Source organism: Miniopterus natalensis, chromosome 9 (assembly GCF_054644295.1).
Source record: "Miniopterus natalensis isolate mMinNat1 chromosome 9, mMinNat1.hap1, whole genome shotgun sequence".
In the NCBI taxonomy this organism is placed as follows: Eukaryota; Metazoa; Chordata; class Mammalia; order Chiroptera; family Miniopteridae; genus Miniopterus; species Miniopterus natalensis.
Window position 1 is genome coordinate 14,399,725 of NC_142089.1, and position 19,909 is coordinate 14,419,633.

Below are 19,909 nucleotides of genomic sequence, written 5' to 3' on the forward strand. Positions count from 1 at the left end.
TTTCCCAGCTTCCAAGAGATTTGTGCCACTAAGCCCTTTGGAATTCACCATGCAAACCTCCTCTGTTCGGACAGGGAGACCAAGGCCGAGAGAGATGTGGCTTGACACAGGGTCACATGGTGCCACACCTCAGGCCCAAACCTCTGCTCTGAAGGCTGCCTCCCAGTACCACGGTCCTCATACCATCCAAACCCTCGCAGTACCTGGTGAGGCCAGGCACCCTCCCCTGCCCACCCAAGGCCTCACTCACCCAGCCCTCAGGGGGCCTGGCACATTCAGGCTTCTCTGGCGGCGACCCTTCGTTGCAGAGCAGGGGCAGCTGTCCTGGCACCTTTCTGAGCCCTGGTGCCCCATGGGGAGGCAGAGCAGATAGTTTTGTGCCTAGTGGTTCCAAGGTAGGGGCCTCCTTGGTGGCAGACACCAAACCACCAAAGAAAAGACTGCCTTCAAGACGGGAAGTGGGCCTCGCGCCCGCCTGCCCCTCTGGCCCTGGCTCTGCGTGGGAGCCCTTGGCATCTGTGACATGTCTCTTCATCATCTCCAGGGGAGAGCAAGAGGCCTGGGGGGGCCTGGCAGGGAGGAAGTCCCAGGAGGGGCTGGGCCCAGCTTTCTCCTGCCTGCGCTGGAGCTTCTCGTCATCACTCAGGTAGGGGTTCTCCAGCTCCTCCTCCTCCCCCGCCTCCTCTCCCAGTGCGGGCACCTCCTGGGGGCTGGGTCCCGGCACCCAAGGCGCCGGCTGGTCCTCCTCGATAGGGGGCAGCGTGGCGTACATGGCCAGGTAGGAGGAGCGGGGGGCCCGTGGCAGCCGGTGAGTGCGGAGGATGTGAGGGGGCTCCATGCTCCTCAGGGTGTCCAGGAAAATCTCCAGGTCAGCCGTCAGGGCCAGCTCCTCCTCATCTCTCGATGGCTCTGGGAGCATCTTGTCTTCCGTGGAGTCGGGGACAAGCTGGGACTCTAGGCTGGCCTCTGCTCCCGTTGGCACTGGGGCAGAGGGGCCTCCTGAGCTGGGGGGTGCCTTGCCCACTGAGGAGGAGGGAGCAGGGAGAACAGCAGGGCCCTGGACCATGTCTTTTTGGGTGGGAGGTGAGATGGGGCTCCCTTCAGAGCCCTGGACAGCCTTATCCTTCTGGGGCGATGGGATAGCAGGAGCTGGCAGGCCTTGAACAGGCTCTTCCTTGGTAAGAGAAGGGCCAAGGCTGCCTTCAATACCCTGGACAACCTCTTTTTGGGTGCTAGGCCTATTTTCCGGGCCCTGGACAACCTTGGCTGGTTTGGGGGACGAGGCAGCAGGAGCACTAGGACCCTGCACAACCTCTTTCTGGGTGGGGGGTGGGTCAGCAAGAACATCAGGGCCCTGCACTACCTCTTTCTGGGGGAGGGAGATGGTAGGGACATTTTCCAAGTCCTGAACAACCGTCTTCCTTGGGGAAGATGGAGCAGAAAGATTTCCTGGGCTGGGGACAGCCTTCCTTCTTGCAGAAGATGGAGGTTCTCCAGGGACTATAACAACCTCACCCCTTACCGTGGGCCTGATGGTGGCAGCGGGAGTATCTGTAAACTCTTCCCTTTTTGCAGAGGGCGGGGCCTGGGGTCCCCTGGGATCAAGAGTGAGCTGGGCCCTGGGGTGAGTGGGCACCACAGGCTGCTCAGGAGGGTGGTCTAGACCCAGGGAGGGGGTTTGGATCTGGAGTCTGGGAGAAGAAGGTACTGGTTCCTCGCCCTGAGAGGAGTGGAGAGGGAGCTGGGTGGGGTTGGAGGCTCCCTGCCCCCTTGGGACCTCATGGGCCCTGGCATCCCGAGCTCGGCCCTGGTCTTGGTATGGGTGGGATGCTAGGACCTCTTGGTTCTGAGGTGGGTGAGCAACCCCTGGGATACCTGCAGGGGCCAGGGCAGATCTGTCTTTTGGCTCTGTTGTCCCCATCTCAGGCAGCTGCCCCAGAGCTGTGTCCACTGTGCTGCCCAGGCCTGGACTCCTTGGCACAGGAGCCACGGGCCTGGGAAGCCGGCTACTTAGCAGTTCCAGGGCCTGACTGCGGCTGGGTGAGCCCTCAGCCCTGTGGCTCACAACCACTGCCCGGACAGCATTGCGACCCCTTGGCAGGGCCTCTCCCGGGAGCGATGGCTCCAAGGTCACGGAGCTGGTCACCCGCCGGTCCACCTTCCCTCCTACCACAACAGTGGTCCGCACAGTGCGTGTCACCCGCCGCTCTTCACGGTTCACACATGGGTGGGGGCTTGGCTCACGGGGCCCAGGAAGGGGCACCAAGAGCTCAGTCCTAGCCATGGCTCCCTGGCTTGGTGGCTCAGTCCTGGGGTCTTGGGAGCTGCCATCACTCTGGTCCACAGCCTCTTTCAGCCTCCCCACCAGCCTTTTCTCTTTGGGGAGCATGTACTTCTTGGAAAAGATGGGCCCATGGCTCTGGAAGCCCTTGGAGCCAGCCCCAGCCCAAGGGCCTTGGTGGTTCACAGTCTCTTCTCCTTTTACAGCAAAGCCATTCACTTCCTCTCCACGGCTGTACTCAACCATCTTCTCCTGGGGGGCCTCCATCGGGGCCTCTGACACCAGGGACACCTTGTGAAAATGATGTCTGATCTCCTGGGCAGGGGGCCGCTGCCGCCATGTCAGTCTGGCACTTACCACTCGGGCCTCAGCCTGAGCTGGGGGCCCACCTGCCTCCTCCATCCTGGGCCCCAGCAACCTGTCCTGAAGTGTCCTTGGTTCACTGTGGCCCAGCTCCCTGCAGATGGTGCCAGAAAGAAGAGAGACAGGGTCAGGGGTGAGAGTGACTCTGTAGTGCAGAATAACTACCTCTGCCAAGGTCAGGTTGGGTAACCTCAGGCAAGTCATTTGATCTTTTGGGCCTCTGTATCGTCATCTGTAAAATGATCATAATACTCTCAGCCCTCTCCCCACTTTCAGGTGATCCCCTTTGCCAGGGTCCTTCCAGGGGTGAAGCTGTGGCCTGAGCCTGGAAGGAAAGGGAAGGGAGAGAGGAGAAAGGCATATGGTCTGACCCACAGTCTAAGGATGGGGCTGGGACTCTGCCCGAGGAGCCCTGGGTCTAGTCCTCTGGGAGCCCCAAACGGGAAAACCAGAAAGCTAAAAACTAGGCAATTGTTCTGACCCTGTTCCTGCCATTATTAGGGACGGGAAAGGAAGATCGACTTTGACCTGAAGCAGAGCTGGGTTTTCCCTGGCTCTGTCACTCACTAGCTAGATGACCTTGGGCAGGCCACTTTTCCCCTTAAGGTTAAGGGTTCTAAGCCACAAAACTGTAATATGTGCTTCATAGGGTTATTGTCAGGATGCAATGAGAGAGGAAGAACAAAACCTTGCCTTACAAACTAAAATGCTGGCGCATAAACTTTGTGCTGTGCCTTTGGAGAATTGTGACCAAGCACTAGCAGGTATGCACATGTGTGTACTAGCACCAGCATGTGGTGGGACTGTCAGAGCACAGGTGCCCATCTGGACACATCTGTGGGTCTTAATGAAGCTCTTCAGGACCCAGCACTTCGGACTTGAATGCACTTTCCCTCAATTTTCTCCTCTATGATCATTTCCCCATTGTACAGATGAAGAAACCAAGGGTTAGAGAAGAGGAGCCACTAGCCCAGGGTGATGCACCTGCCAAATTGCAAGCTGGGGTTTGAAGTGATATCTGAATCCAGGTCCAGGCATCTTCCCTCCTGTCCCCGAGGCCAAGGCTCTGAGCACATCCTGCTATTCCTATGGTCCTCTCCAGCAGAGCACACCTTACCTCCACTCTTTTAAGGAATGGAGCCTGGGTCTTATTTCTTTCCTGACCCTCCTTGATCTCTCTGGGTCTCCATTACCTCCTTTACGAAATAGGAGATGATAATAGCAACTGTCTGAGAAGACCTCTAAGCGCCCTAGAAACTCTCCAGTGAACCTGTTTTAATAGTAACAACAACCACCGCCACCATCTGTTGAGGACTTGCTCTGTGCCAAACACCTTGCTAACTCTTTTATGTTCATTGTCCTATGGAATCTTCAAAAGAATCCCATGCATTTGATAGCTCATAAAGAATAAAGTATTAATAAATTATACACAAACATTCCCATTTTGCAGGTTGGGGGGAGGCCCAGAGAGGTTAAGAAACTTGCCCAGAGGCAAGACTTGAACGCCAGCCCTAGGAGCTTAACCACCAGACCAAACTCTCTAATGTATTTACCTGGTAAATGGAGACTTGATGGTTTGGAGGTGTGCTTTTAAAGGGGGGTCACAGCAGTCCTGGAGGGGACATCCAGCCCCCACTCTGACTTCCAAGTCACACTGACCAGGGCAATTCTATTCGCAGGCCCCAAGGACCCATGAAGTCAACCTGTTCGTCCCCAGCCTACGTTCGGGTCTGTCCCTCGGATCCATTAGGCAGCCCCTAGACCACTATAAAGGAAGTTCAGGCCAGACGTGGATCCATGCCTCCAATTGCCCTCCCCCATCTCTACCTTCCTCTCTCCTAAGCTGGTGGAAACCAGAACTTTGACCCTGCCCTGTGGCCCCAGCAGTGACTCAGGTTTTATGAGGGGCAGAGATGAAAGGGGCTGAGGCCTGGGGAAGCCTGACCTGATTCGGGGACCACTGAAGGCTATGACAGCATGCAGCCTGGCCCAGGACAGGGTCTGAGTGGCCCCAGGAAAGCCTTGTATATAGGGAAGGTGGGGGACTGAGATGAAGCCCCAATCCTTTCCCCAGGCCAGAATTCCTGAGTGTAGGACACAATCGGACACCTGAGGCCCTGCCCCTCTCCCCTGCCCTCCCTAAGGGGCCCCCTTTCTTCTCTCAGAACCCCTGTCCTCCTTGCTGGGATTTCCCCCACATGGAGCTTCACCCCATCACTGAGCCCCCCTGAGTCTCCTCTTCATTTCCCAATAACAATAAGAGCAACTACCATTTGCTGAGATTCCCTGTCCCTAATGGCATTAACAGTAAGGGGCAAAGCCTGGGTTCTAAGTCATTTATTCAATCACTCACTCATTCACTTATTCATTCACTCAATGCTAATTGTGTTAGGTGATGCCCTAGTCCCTGATTATATTCACCTAAAGCCAACTTTCCCATGAAGATGGTATCTAGGAGTCCAAGGGTCAAAGAATTAGACATATAAACAGGAACCACATTTGGAAGGCCCCATGGGCTTTGACAAAGTAACAGGAAAGCAGCTTCAAGGGAAGCCATTGATAATCAAATTAGATATTTTCAGTGACCTCCCAACAATCAGAATGTAGTACCTCTCTCAACTCAACCCAACCCCCCGACAACACCCCTGATAGTCATTCATTCCACAAGCATGTGGTCACTGGCTTCTGCTTGCATACCTCTAGGGACAGAAAGGTCACCATTTGACAGTTGATTTGACTGATCCCTGAACAGTCATGACTGCTAGAATGTTCTTCAAACTATGCTGGAGTCTGCCTGCCTATATTTCCCCATTTTTGTCCTTGCTCTGAAGACACACCCCAATGACCCAGGATATATTCCTAGGCCAGGAGAAGTGTCCATTCCCAGAGCCCTCTCTTTTCCAGGGCCCCATATCAGAAGTGAATTTGTTGGTAGGTAACCTGTGACCTCCAAACAAGGTCTGTGGGGCTGGGAAGGGAGAGGCTGAGGAAGGGGTGGGGGGAGTGTGGGAAAGAGCCTTGTCTAACTCAACAAGTCCTAGATTCTCCCCGCTTACCTGTGAGTCACCCCCAAACTAGGCCAAACCAGTCTGCAGCCCCACATGCCCACAAACACATGCTGCGTCACACCGGCACACACTGTCACAGACAGAAACCAGCACAGACCCACACTGTAGCACAGGCACAAAAACACAGACACTTATGTTGACTTGCACAGTCAGATACACAAACACACAGAGTCAGAGGTACCCTCAGAAACACAGCAACACACAAGTCACAGACACACAGAAACACACAGACACACTGACACAAGCACACATTCATCATACACGCACAGTCAATTCACAGCCCCAAGCCCTCCTCCCTTGAAATTTGCCTACGCTCGAACACACACACCCTTGAATGCATGCACATTCCCACTTGCAGACCCAGCCGCGGCCTCCTCCCCGCCCCCTATATTTGCCAATCCTGACCCAGAGACCCTGGGGACATAGGATGATGCCCCTGGAGGTGCGCTTCCTCCCCTCTAAGTGAACCCTAGCCTCCCAGTCTGTCATTATCCACCTGGGCCCAAAATAGCCAGGGAGTGGCAGGTACAGCCCCAGCACCCCCAGCTACAGCTGCTGCTGCTTCTGCCCTCCCTCCAAGGCCCTTCTCCTCCACACCTTCCCTCTCCCCGCAGCCCTTCTCGCCCAGCTGAGGCGCCCGAGCAGGTCTCTGCGCCAGCCGAGGTCCCACATCCCCCCTTTCCTTGCCACAGGACCAGGTGCCCTGGCTCCTGCCCAGAGTCCTGGGCATCCCTGAGGTTCTTTCTGCTGGCACAGCGCCACCAAATCCACCTCCATAGGGTCAGAGGAAACCCTGGAGTCCGCGTAGCAACCATGGTCAACCCTCCACTATCTGCAAAGGGCCAACGAGGCCTCCGCAAGAGGCAGGATAGAGAAGTGGTTAGAGTACAGGCAACTACATTCAAATTCTGGCCCCTTCACTTTCTGGTTGACTTTGGGCTAGTGATGTAACCTCTCTGAGCCTTAGTTTCCTTATTGTAATCAGAGTGTGAGAGTGTGGAGCAGGAATAGTCCTACTCCATGGGGCTGTTGTGAGTGTGAAATAGGATTATGTTTAGAAAACAAACCAGAAATGACAGGCACCACCATCATCATTAGGAACTTTTCAGAGCCCTGTTTGAGGTCCAGTTCCCCTTCCTGGTGGTCCCAGAGAGGTGCCATGTTCACCTCTTCCTGAGCTTTAAGGAACCCACCCTTTCGCCTCTGAGCCCACCAAGCAGATTTGGAAGAGTCATTTCAAAACAAATAAAAATCGAGGCTTGGGAATCTCGGTGCCTGTTCCTGTGGCCGCCGACACAGAGCCTGGTAGGGTAATTACTGCTGTGATTGAGGTGTCATTAATAAGCATCCCTGCTATTTTGGCAGCCCAACTCTCTGGAGTTCAAAGCATGATCCTGTAACTACCTCATCTCCAGCTACCAAATCTAATCGACAACTCAAGGACCAGAGAGGTTAAGCAGCTTGCCCCAGGACACCCAGCACCTTGGCTGGTGCCTATTCCTTGGTGGGTTCTGTGGCCGCCTGAACAGAACCACGGAGTGGTGGGTGTTGCTGAGGAAAAGGCGACCCCTCTCCCATCCTCTCCGTGACAGGATCTCCCCCTCTTCAGATGGACAGGGGAGGAGAGCAGCAGTGGGTTCCAGGAGGTAGGCTGTGGGTGAGCGGAGGAGAGGAGGGCAAGTTGGGGGTTGGGGGATGGCAGAGTCAGTTCGTGCTCAGAGAGCTGAATGAATGGGCCTAGAGTTAAAGAAGCCTGGAGATGAGGCAGAGACCCCAGAAAGGGCAGCCAGGCTAGTTTTTCCTCCCACGGCCGCCCCACGTGGGGACAGACCTATACTCACCGTGTATGTTGGGACCCAGGTGTCCAGTGGGCCTGGAGCTCCTGCCGCTGGGCTGTGCTCTTCTGATGCCGTGGGGCTCTTAGCCGGGACTCCTGGGGTGGGTCAGTTGGGCACCCCGTGATGGGGCGGGGCCCCTGGGGAGGATTCTGCCAGCCCCTGAATTCCACAGGGCAGGAGGGGTGCCCAGCTGGTTGGGCCGGTTTGGGCTCCCCGCCCTCCTCCCCAGGCGTCTGCCCACGCCCCTGCAGGATGACAGTGATGCAGTAGCGGGTCCTCCTGGCAGAGGGACGCTCTGGTAGGATCTGGGCTGGCTCTGGCAGTGCTGGCCCTGGGGTGGCAGGCTTGCCCTTTGTCCCCTCAGCCTTGGGGAAGTATTCTGGGCGGGGCAGCATGTCTTCCACATTGCTGAGTGGCTCAGGATCCAGAGGGACTTCTGGGGCCATGTGTGGGGGTTGCAGGCCAGTGCAGTCTGCGGTTCCCTGTTGCAAACATCCAGGAGCTGGTACTGGGCATGAGGGGTGCCTGGCACCAGCAGGGTCTGCTGCCAGTGCTGGGCTCTCCAGTTCCATGGAGGTATAGTTGACCATGTCGGAGGTGCTGCCCACAGCTGGCCTCTGTAGGCGCCCCAGAGGCTGAGTGAGCCCCCCTGAGCTGTGTCGTTGCTTCCAAAGCCAGGAACCATGGCTCCCTTCCTGAAGGTCCCATTCTGAGCGGCTCTGGGCTTGGGTCTGAGGGAAAGTAGAGGCAGGGGCTTGGTGACAGCATCCTTCCCCTGGCCTCCAGGCACCCCTAATCACCCTTGACTGCCTTTCTCGGCTCAGGAAAAGCAGAGCTGCCCTAAGGAAAGGCTTCCAGGGCCATGAGAGCTGGACAAAGGGGCAGAGCTCCGGGAAGGCCCTTCAGCATTTAACTCACCCCTTCCCACTCTACATATGAGGAAAGTGAGATCCAGAGAGGACACTGACATGAATAATGTCATACATGAGGGCCCAACTGCTGCTTTCCCAGGCATCCACAGGTCTCCAGCCCTTTGGAATCAGCTGCACTGGGATTAGGGGCTTCGTGGGCATGCCTGCCACCAGTGCCCATGGCCTCTGCCTGCTGCAGCCTTCAAGAGAACCTGCAGCCACCTCCCCAGTCCCCTCCCACCTGAGATTCCCAGGCACACCTGGGCATAGAGATGTACCTGGGACATGAGGAAGTAAGTCATGGAAGAGGGTTCCCCTGAAAATGGGACAGACCTGACCTGTGTCTGCTGTTTTCCCCTGGGGCCAAGTCTGGCTGTGGGGGTGAGAGGAAAGGGCCCGGGATCCCAGACCCATAAGGACACTGCCCCTATCAAACCATGTTTTCAAGGAGAGGTTTATGTTCTTGGCAACAGAGGAGCCAAGTCTGGGGTCAAAATTCCTTCTAGCAGGGACCCTTGATCCCAAATGCCTCAATTTACTCATCTATGAAATAGATGCAGCCTCTCATTCACCAGGGGCTGAACGCCTCAAGAGACAGAAGGGGAGAGTGGTTCATGTGGGGGCCTGTAGCGAGGCCAGCTGGGCTTGAATCCTAGCTCTGCACCTTCATTTACCCATGTGTAAAATTGGCATGATAATAACAGCGCCTGCTTTCTGGGAGAGCTGTGAAGATTTCATGAGATAATCTATGCAGAGCACCAGCACATAACAAGTACTCAATTAAGCACTAGTAATTATTCATGGCATTCAGGACCACAGAGAGACACATGGCTGCTTGAGCCAACTCCAAGGGGAGGACACCCAGTACTGACCAATCCATGGCTCAGATGGGAAAACTGGCCAGAAGGTTAAGCCACTGACCCAGCATCACACCAGGGGTCCATGCCAGGAAGTGGGTTAAAAGGTCCGAAGATGGGAGAAGGTCAAGTTAAAGCAGGAAGTGTGGAAAAGGGGGTCCTGGGAACAGGTGCAGACCCTACATACCTCCCTGGGGCCCGGCATTAGGAAGCTCATGTTTCCTGGGCATCTAGGCCCCATGCCGGATGTCCTAAATTTATTACCGCATTTCTCAAAGCAATCCTGAGAGACATGAGTGTCCCCATTTTGCAGATGGAGAAACTGAGGTTCAGAGGTAAGGAGTGATCTGCCCAGGGTCACCCAGTAAATCAGTGGCAGAGAGAGGACTAGAGAACTCCAGTTGCCTGACTTGTGAGTCAGGGTTCTCAGGGCCTGCCCCTCCCCGACCTGCCCCCTCCCTGCCTCCCCTTTATATTCTCTCCTACCTTGAGGCTGACATTGTTAGTGCTGCCCTGGCCTTGGGCTAGGTCAGGGCAGCTCTGGCCACCCCAGGGCCTGGAAAGGAAACACAGGGGGAAGGGAATGAGGCAGCCTTCTCCTTTCCCACCCCAAACTTGACCCAGGGACCCTTCCCCACTTTTCTCAGAGCCCACAGGCTGGATGAGCTCCTGAAACCGGGGGAAGGGGGGAAGCCTGTGCAGCAACCTCCTCTCTGCTCCCTCCCCCAACTGTCCACTGTACCTCCGGAGACAGAGAATGAGACAGGGATGGGCTTGGGAGAAAAGTGGGGACTAGGACCCTCCCCTTTTCCCAGAAAAATGAAAAAGTGCCCCAATAATTCCAAAGCTCTCCATTTGCTGAAGCCCTCCCTGCACCAGGCTTAGCACTAGGTATTGCGCCTACCTAGTCTTTTTTAACCTCACAATAATCCTAAAAGTGCCACATTTTTCAGATAAGAAAACTGAGACCCAGAGAGGTGAAGTAACTTGCCAAGAGTCACACAGCTAATGAGCCTTGTAATTAAGACACTGAGACCATCCCACTTCAAAGGCTGGTTGGACATCACCACACTAATGGAGGCAAGATGAGGATGTGCCTTGGCTGCCTCCTGCATGCACTCTGACCCCCTCCCCAGGAAATCAGCAGGAATCAGAGGCCTGTGCCTCACTCAGTCCGATTCTCACGGCTGGTGAGAACTGAATCCAAATGCATACATGGGGTGTGTCTTTATGCTAGTGCAGGAGCCTACGCAGTCCCTTCCCTGCTCTCCACATCCCTGAATCACCTGTACCCAGCCCCACCTCCTTGCAAGTGGAAAAGGGAAGGGCGCAGTGACACCTGGGCCTATAGGGCAGGTTTCTGCCAGGCAGGGTAAAGGGAGAGGGCGTGTCTTCCAGCGGGGTAGGGCAAGGCACTGGCAGGGTGTGGGCACCTCCCCCGAGGTCACTCAGGCTTCCCGGTATAGTAGGGTGGCTAGGCCCTTCCCTCCCCTCTCTCTTTGGGGTGAGAGAGCAGTACAAACCCTTCCCTCCCTCTGCCCCCACCATGCCCCATTCCTCCCAGGGTGAACTGAAGACAGTTGTGTTATGATAAGATCAGAACAAATTGCTGGGTAACTGCACAGGCACAAGCACCCCACCCTCTTTTCGGATATAGAGCCCAGGAGCTACTGGGGTCCTCTTCACTACGCCCTCCCAGCCATTCCGCCTGGCCATCCACACAGCCTTTCCTCCCGCTCAAACATCAGCTACCAGTGAGTGGGCTGGGAAAGATGAAGTAATGTGTTAAGGTTACATGGCCAGTGGCATCTAGGCTTAGGACAGAGCTGTGGCCCCCTGGCTTGCAGTCCTTGGGTCTCTCAAGACAACAGAGCAGCCCAGGGCTTCAGGATGTGAGCTCTGGTGTTAGACGGCTTAAGCTTGGATTCCGGCTCTACCACTTCCCAATAGTGATGTTGGGCAGGTGACTTTACCTCTCTGAACCTCCATTTTCATATCTGAATCACACGGAACACCTGTCTCATAGAGCTGTTATAAGGATTAAATGAGATAATTCAAGTAAGGCACTAAGCAAGTGGCAAATAAAGGCTGATTGTTATTAAATCTGGGATGACAGGGAAAATCCCTCCATAGCATCTAAGGGCAAGTGCAGTGCAGCCTAAGACAACTCAGGAACCTGTCATACTCCTGACAAAGGGACACGAAGACCGGAGGGAAACTGGCCTGTGATGTGAGAATCAAAGTCCACAGAGGCGGAAGGAGCTACTACTTTGCCTTTAATCTCCTTGGGAGAAGAAATCATCTCAGCAGGCGGCTAGCCTGACTCAGGAAATGGCAAAAGTTGTTTTAAAGTTTTAAAAAGAGCACAGGGACTTTATAAAGACCATCTTCACATTTACATACCCCAAATCGACACATTTTTATGCTCCTAGAGACTCACATACGCTTATTTTAATATCTACTACGCTCTAAAACAGACACACACACACACACACACACGCACGCTAGGGCACCCCACGCGGCCCTCCATCCCCTCACCTATCCTGGGCTCTGGCCTCCTTCGGGGTCCGCTTCCCCCTGCGCTCCCTGCGGACCCCTAACCCTGACAGGCGACGGACCAGGCGGACCCCAAGGCCCTCGCGCCGATCGGCCATGGCGAGGGCAAGGCCCGGGGTTAGGGGCGTCGGGGCACCCGACCTCTCCCGGCCGCCGGGCCCACCAGCAGCCGCTCATTTGCAGAGAACCGCCCACTCCGGCCCTTCCCCCAGAGCAAACAGCCGCCCCGCCCGCGTGGGGCGGGGGACCGACCCAGACGCTGCCCGTACCCCGGGGCAGCAGGTGCGCTTGCAGGGGCCGCCCCCACCACAGGCCGCAGGCCCTAGGTCGCTGCGCCTGAGCCCCCTCTCCCCGAGGCCCTGCCCGCGAAACTTCAGGTCTCCTGGAGGTGCCAGGCGCCCACAGACAGCCATGCCCCCAGCTGGGTCTAAACGAAGGGGTCGGAGAAACAGAAGCCGGGGCCAGGAGCCGGAGCGGAGCGGAGGGTCTTCCCCCCACGAAGGCGGGGCTAGAACACAAGGGCGGGGCCGTGCGCGGGAATGGGCGTGGTCTTGTCAACTGGGCGGGGCCTTACCCAGGGGTTGGCGTCTCGCGTGGTGCCAAAGAGGTGACTGAGTGGGCTTGGAACCAGGACCTTGATTACCGATGGGGGGGCCGAAGCCGACCCTGCCATTGCCCTGCCGTGGTGGGCTCCCTATGAGATTTCTCTCTGTCCTGGAGACCTACGACCCAGCGGTAATCTCGCCCAGTACCCGGGTGGGGAAGCCGCTCTGAAACGCACGTGGTTGCGAATGGCGCCCCCTGCTGGAAGTTGTCTGTTGTTATGTAATAATAGCTACCACGCACTGTGATACGACCTGGGCCTGTCTCCTCCCAGGCAGCGCCGTTTTCCACCTGTTGCTGCCTCTGTAACTCTCGAGTAGGGGCAGGGCAGACCTTGCCCATTTAAGGGGATCCTCTAGGACTGCAGGAAGAAAGGCCATCAAGAGGGTCTCAGATCCCCAGGCTCTCTTTGCTAGTTCTTCCCTGCCTGTAGTCCTTGCAGGGCCTCTACTCCTTCCCTGAGCCCAGCACCTCCTTAGCCCTTTGCCCTCTGTGGTGACTGGTGCTGGCACATGGGACATCATGCTTTTCGGTCATGATGTTCACTGACATCCTGTGTTCCTGCCCACACAGGGAGTTCAGTCCTGGCATGTACAGGCCATGCATGGCAGGGAGTAACCAGTTGAGGGGGCACAAGGGTCTGCTAAGAACTAAGACAAGAAGATGGTGGGAAGCAGCAGACAGACATTTGGACAGATCAGAGGGCAATGTGGCCCCTGCTTGGCAGCACAATCTGCACCTCGCAGAGTCCTGGAAGGCTGGATTGCCCATCAGTGAGCTGAGATGAAGGGCCTGGTCCCAAGAGGGAGCAGAACCCAAGCCCAAGCCAAAGGTAGATGACTGCAGGCACCCATTCCATGTGTGGACCGCACAGACTCTTCCTGCCTGTCTCTTGACCCACTCCAAGGTGAGGTGTGAAGTCTGGCAAATACACGGTGGCTTCCCCCTCCATTGTTGAAGCTCAGGAGGCCTCAACTGGTTGTAGAGAAAATCGTTTAATTGCTCTGCCCCTGCCCCCTCCCCAGAGCAGTTCTGACACCACTACTCAGGTTGGCTGCCCTTGGTTTCCCTGAGATGCTGAAGACACCTTGATCTTGTCTGCATCCCAGCCAGTCTGCCTCTCTGATGGTGCCATCACAAAATCTAGTGCCCCTGGTGCCACCGGACAAGGCAGGTGAGAGACGCCAGAGGTAGGTGGGTATGAGCTAGGCTACAGGGCTGTGGAGTGTGCAGCCGATGGTGCAGCTTCAGATGAACGTTCTGGGTGAAGTGACTCGGGTAGACACTGCGTTGGAAGGACTGGGCCCCTGAGTGCAGGCGCAGGTGGGCCTTGAGGTTGCTGGAGCTGCTGAAGCGCTTGTGGCACATCTGATGGAAATGAGCACTGGCATCAGTTCTGTCCACCCAGCTGGCTCAGGATCTCTGTTCGCCCTCCCTACACCCCTCCCACCTTCCTGTAATACAGGCTCGGAAGCTCCCCCCACCCCAGGATTCCACCCTGGAACCCACAGTGTCTGGCACATTGGAACCAGGCAGACCTGGGTTAGTGTTCTGGTTTTTTTACTCCCTGCATGACCTTGTATAGGTGACTTCCCCTCTCTGAGCCTTGTTCTCCTTATTGGGAACATGTGACTTTTAATACCTAACCCCATCGGTATGATAGACTGAACGAAATAATCACATGGAACTTTTATGAGTGGGGCTGCAGCTTCAGTGGGCGTAATTAACATGGACTGGGAGCAGCCACATGCTAGGAATCGGTCTCATGCAGTCTTCCCCAGGACCCTGGAGATGCACAACTAAGCACTAGTACAACTCCTATATGACAGTGAGAAAGCAGAGGTTCAGAGGAGTGAATCCACTAGCCAAAGGTCACACAGCAAGTTGGAGGCTGAGCAAGGACTTGAATCCATATAGCCCAGACTCATAACCACTATGCTGCTTTCATTTCTGCTTCTGTAAAACAGGGAAAGAGTCCCTACCCTTCTGACCTCCCGAGGGATGTGGAGAGGCTCAAAGAAGGAGAGAGCTGATGTTACTTATATGCAGTGTTTGTACACTCTCCACACATTATGGCATCAACTCCTCCAGCAATGCAGGAAAGAAGGTAATGGGTATCCACTCCCCAAGCCCCCCAACTTTATTATCTTCCCTCCACAGACTTGCATCTCTATTCCCCACCCCAGACCCCATGAGTGACCTTCGGTGTCACATCCTGGCCCTTCTAGGCTAAGAGGGGTCATTTTTACCCTCCTCCATCTCCCTCCCTCCCCCCACCCTCGCCTCTACTTGCTCAGGAGGGCTGGGGATGGAGGCCGCAGGTGCCATCCCCCCAGGGACCTGGACTCCTTCTTGCCTACCTGCAGGAGTACAGGAGAAGGGGAGAGGGTCTCACCAGGCACTTGTAGGGCCGCTCTCCAGTGTGCACCAGGTGGTGCTTCTGCAGGTGGGCGAGCTGTGTGAAGCTCTTCTGGCACAGGGCACACTGAAACGGGCGCTCCCCGCTGTGTACACGCAGATGGACCTGAGCCAGATGTGGGAGAAATGCTGCCAGCTGCCCAGAGCCCTCAAGCAGGGCCTGGGGTCCTCTCTGAATCTCTACCCACACTTCCACAGGACTTCATTTTGGTGTTGAGGCTTCTCAACCCCCTTGCCTCTCCGTCACCACCCCCCTTAGGGCCTCTCTTCCATTCCTCAGGACACCCCCTCTTTCTGTTGCCCTAAGGGAGGGAGGATGGCAATGGTAAGAAGCCAGGTAAGGGGCATATACATATATATACTGAGTAACGCTTCTTAATTTGTGGTCCACAGACCAAAAGCATCAGCAGCACCTGGGAGTACATTAAAACTGCAGATTCTCACCCTGATCAGCTGAATTAGAATCTCTAGGGCTGGGACCTAGGAATCTGCATGTTTACTAGCTCTTCTAGTAGTTTAATGCTCTTTAAAGTTTAAGAACTCATGCCCTAGAGAGGGATGGAGAACCTTTCTTCTGCCAAGGGCCATTTGGATGTTTATAATGTCATTCGTGGGCAACACAAAATTATCAACTTAAAAATTAACTATGAAAAAGGCACCTAGACTTATGGGATTTCAAGTCTCACCTGTGGTTGGTTGCCTTGGCAGAGTCAGACTAAATGATTTTGTGGGCCACATATGGCCCGCGGGCCAGACGTTCCTCACCCCTGCCCTAGAGGATCAAGAAGGGATCTCCCCCCAGTAATCATAACCTTTCCTCAGCCTCAGCAGTGCTGACTTGTGCATAGCTGCCCATCTTTGCTGACACACAGAGGTGTGCCCATGGCTGCCCTCTGATGGAAGACAATGGTACCGACTGATTTGTGGGATCCCACTTGAAAAGGGCTGGCTGTCAGTTCTGTGGTGTAGACTCACTAAAATCTACCTGTTCTCCCGCTGAACTTCAAACAAACAAACAAACACGAGGAGGCTTAACTGAGAATCCAAAAAGGGTGGTTGTTCAGGAAAGGGCTTTGCACTAGATGCTGAGAGACTGAGATCGAGGCCTACCTCCACCATTAAATCAAAGTGACCTTGGGCAAACTTCCCATTAGGATCCTCAGTTTCTCTATTTTTAACTTAAATGAGATGATTTCATAGACAGTTTTTTAGGGTAGAGAGGACTTTGGTAGCCGTCTTATATCTTCTCTCTACAGATATGAAACTGAGGGGCCAAATGAACCATCCAAGGTCACAGCCTAGCTGCAGCCCAGGAGTTCCCTCTGGCTTTAAGGTCCTTGATGCTAAAAGTAGGAAGGGAGGGGGCAGCCACTGAAGGGTGCTGAGGGGGGGCAGTGGAGCCAGGAGGCCAATACCTTGAGGTTGGAGAGCTGCCCGAAGCTCTTGCTGCACACGTTGCATTCGTACAGGATCTTGCCATTCTCCTTCTTCAGCGGGTAAGGCAGGGGGGCCCGCTTCGCTGGAGCCGCCCTGCGAGCCTGCTCCGGCCTTGGCCAGGAGGGCCTGGCAGCTCCAGGGCCTGGACCCCGGGCCTGGGGAAGTTGGGTTTGGCCAGAGGCTTGGGAGGTCCCTGGGTAGGGATGCAGGGTCTCCCCCCAAGAGCTGTGGTGCCCAGGGTCACTGACACTCATCAGCGTGCTGGGCACAGCCATGGTGGGGTAGAAAGTGTCTTGGGGCAACAGGAAGAGGGGGTGACACTGGACAGAAGGTGAGACCCCATAGGTGAACAGGTAAGGTGGAGGCAGGAGAAATGGATACGCAGGACAGAGGGGGTGAAGGCGGAATGGGAGTTCCTTGGAGATGGGAATGGGTGGGGGGCAGGAGCAGAAAGCCAGGGGGCTGGGGCACTTTCTCTGCTGCCAGGGAGCTGGGGAAGAGCTGCTGTGAGGAGAGAAGGATGGGTAGAGGGCCTCCTCATCAGCTCTTTCCTGCTGGCTTCCCATCTTGTCCCTGCTCAGAGGGTACTTGGATGGGAGTTTCTCGTCACCGGGGGAGCCGCCATGTGGCCCTGGTGGCTGGTGCTCTGAGAAGGAAAGGGAAGCCGGTCAGGGTTCGCAGGCTGGGACGAAGCCCTGCGCCCCATCCAACCTGCCCGCTGGGGCTGGGGGAGAGCTCCAGCCTGCAGGCCTCTCGGTTGCCTGGGGGAAGGCGGTCCCCGATCTGGACTTCCCTGGTCTGTAACTGCACTTGCCAAGAACAGCGGCCAGTAGTTGGGCGGTGGGATGAATTGGTTTAGAGTTTCAAGGAGAGGTCTGAGCTGGAGATATAAATTTGGGTGCCAGGGGCCCAGATGATATCACATGAGGATGACACTAAGTCTGCTGTGTCCCTAATGGACACCTAAAACTAATTAAAATAAATACAATTTAAAAATGCAGCTCCTTGATGGCACTAGCCACATTTAAAAGGCTCAATAGGTATGGTATTAGACAGCACAGGTATAGACATTCCCATTAACACGGGAAGTTCTATCACACAGAGCTACCCTAAATTAAGGGAACAGGAGACGGGGGGGAGGGTTCAATGGGGAGAAAAGGGGACATCTGTAATGTTGTCAACAATAAAATAAATAAATAAAGTTAAAAAACTAAAGTGAGATGTTAACTAAAAAAAGAAGAGAGAGAAGAGGAGAGCAGAGAAGGGAAAGGGGAGGGGAGGGGAGGGGAGGGGAGGGGAGGGGAGGGGAGGGGAGGGGAGGGGAGGGGAGGGGAGGGGGGGAGAGGGGAGGGGAGGGGGGAGGGGGGAGGGGGGAGGGGAGGGGAGGGGAGGGGAGGGGAGGGGAGGGGAGGGGAGGGGAGGGGAGGGGAGGGGAGGGGAGGGGAGGGGGGGAGAGGGGAGGGGAGGGGGGAGGGGGGAGGGGGGAGGGGGGAGGGGGGAGGGGAGGGGAGGGGAGGGGAGGGGAGGGGAGGGGAGGGGAGGGGAGGGGAGGGGAGGGAAGGGAAGGGGAGGGAAGGGAAGGGAAGGGAAGGGAAGGGAAGGGAAGGGAAGGGAAGGGAAGGGAAGGGAAGGGAAGGGAAGGGAAGGGAAGGGAAGGGACCTGGACTGAACAGGTGAATATTTAGGAGGTAGGTAGAGATGAGCTTAGCAAGGGGGACTGAGATGCAATAGCCAGTGAGGTAGGAGCTAACCAGGAGTGATATAAAGTAAAATACTAAAAAGAAAAAATATTAAAATGTAGATTGTCTGCTTGGATTCTCATTTAGTCACTCAACCAGTGACTGAGGTGTTTCACTCTGTGCTCTTGTGGGGGGTGAGGAGGGAGGGAGGTGATAAAGGACACAGCAACACAGTCGCTGCCCTCCAGGAGGTCACAGTGGCCTAAAGGAATGGTATATCACATCGCAACAAGCCTAGAACATGGGGATAGAAAGAGCTGACTTTTATGGAAGAAGAAACTAGCTTCAGTGATGTTCCCAAGGTCTTTGAGCTAAAAGGACAGCACCAGAACTACCCCCCCAACTCCCAGTCAGTGCTCCTTACTCATAATAAAGACTCCTATAGCTCAAACAGGTAGGCAAGTGCCATCCTCAACCCACCTACACCAAATACCATACCCATGCCCGAGAAAGCCACTGCCCAGCTCCTCTGGCTCAGGTGTCACCACCTTGAAAGTCCCCTGGAACCCTAGGTCAAAAATCCAGGCCAAAATGTGCTAGTCAAGTGTGCCTGAGGCTCTGTCCTTACCAGTGAAACTGGGTTCCCTCCCCCTCCCATCCTGGAACCTAACAGTGCCCCCCACCTCCAGCCTTCTCCAAGGTGCAGCCCCATGGCCTGTGCTTACTCATGCTCAAGGAGTCCTCTCTGAGACCCTGTGGGGCTGTGCCCAGGGGTGCCGGCTGCAGGGAACATAGGTAGAGGTCCAGGCCCTGGGGGTAGGCCAGCAGGGCAGACCTGGTCGGTGCCAATGGCAAGGGGCACTGCCAACTGGCACAGGATGGGCCATGGATGTCCACTGTGTCTGGAAGTAGCCTGCAGTCTGCGAAGACCTGGAGGGCAAGGGTCAAGGGTCAAGGGTCAAGGGGCTGGGGGCTGTGACTCCTGGGTCCCTGGGATGATCTCACCCCTAGTTTGGTTTCCAAAGGGGGAGAAGAAGCTAAGAACCGCTCACCCTCATCATATCTGTCATTCAAATGGCTTCCCTTTCCCTCATTCAAAGATTTCTTTCCCAAGGGACTTTCATACTTATCCCAGAATTACCTTCCCCCTGCTCCTAGAGCCCCTTACTTAGCATTCTCCCTCCCACCTCCTTTCCTAACCACCCTGGTCCCACTATGTCTCAGACCATCTACTCTCTTTTGCATGGAGCCAAGGTGAACTTGGAGAAAATCCTCATCACTACTGTAAAGCCCACAAGATGGGCCCTAAGGCCAAGGCCAAGACCATATCACCAAGCCTCCTGCCTGGTCCTGTCCATTTCTCATGGCCCACAGGAGAGTCTGGCCCCTAGGGCACGGGAGAGGGTCCCTGGCACCTCCAGGGCCCATCCCCATGATGTGCTGGGGTAAGGGCGCTCAGGACCAGGGGATGATGGGAATCCAGGTCTCTTCATATTTCCCCCCATTTCCTCCTAATGTCCCCTCCCTCCATAAGCAGGCTGGCCTCAAAGATAGGGCTGGGATTCCACGGTACCTGGTCGTCTTGGCAGGGCTGGAGGTCCAGGCTGGGGGACAGGGAGCTCCCTGTGCTCCTCAGGGGCTTAGTCTTGTGGCAACAATCCAGTTCTGGAGCAGGTTCGCCCTTCATGCCGCCGCTACCTCCTGGGAAGACAAGTCAGTCACAGGTGATCAGTAAAGATTCTCCAAATATCACGGTTTCAAGGGCTGGCCCTCCCATTAAACCACCGCGTGACCTTGAGCCAGTCAGTGCCTTCCTGGCCTCAGTTTCCCTACCTGCAAAATGGGCAGGTTGGACTGGCTGATGGGCAAGGCCTCTCCCAGTGCTGATATTTAGAAGC

The 19,909-nt window shown here is 55.6% G+C and overlaps 2 protein-coding genes across 2 annotated transcripts in view; both read right to left on the reverse strand.

Moving 5' to 3' along the window:
• CRYBG2 (crystallin beta-gamma domain containing 2) overlaps positions 1-11,972 on the reverse strand; it is a 29,361-nt gene extending 17,389 nt beyond the window's left edge. The window contains exons 1-4 of the mRNA XM_016219514.2: positions 11,857-11,972; positions 9,805-9,874; positions 7,554-8,281; positions 251-2,738 (exon numbers count right to left, since the gene is read on the reverse strand). Coding sequence (XP_016075000.2) covers positions 251-2,738; positions 7,554-8,281; positions 9,805-9,874; positions 11,857-11,972 — 3,402 coding nt within the window. The remainder of the gene's footprint in view (positions 1-250; positions 2,739-7,553; positions 8,282-9,804; positions 9,875-11,856) is intronic.
• An 860-nt stretch (positions 11,973-12,832) lies between these two features.
• On the reverse strand, positions 12,833-19,698 carry ZNF683 (zinc finger protein 683). The gene is given in 8 exon segments (XM_016219121.2): positions 12,833-12,838; positions 13,515-13,540; positions 13,543-13,626; positions 13,629-13,845; positions 14,873-15,001; positions 16,311-16,978; positions 18,737-18,941; positions 19,585-19,698. Coding segments are annotated over 8 exon segments (1,449 nt in total).
• Positions 19,699-19,909: the final 211 nt, after the last annotated feature.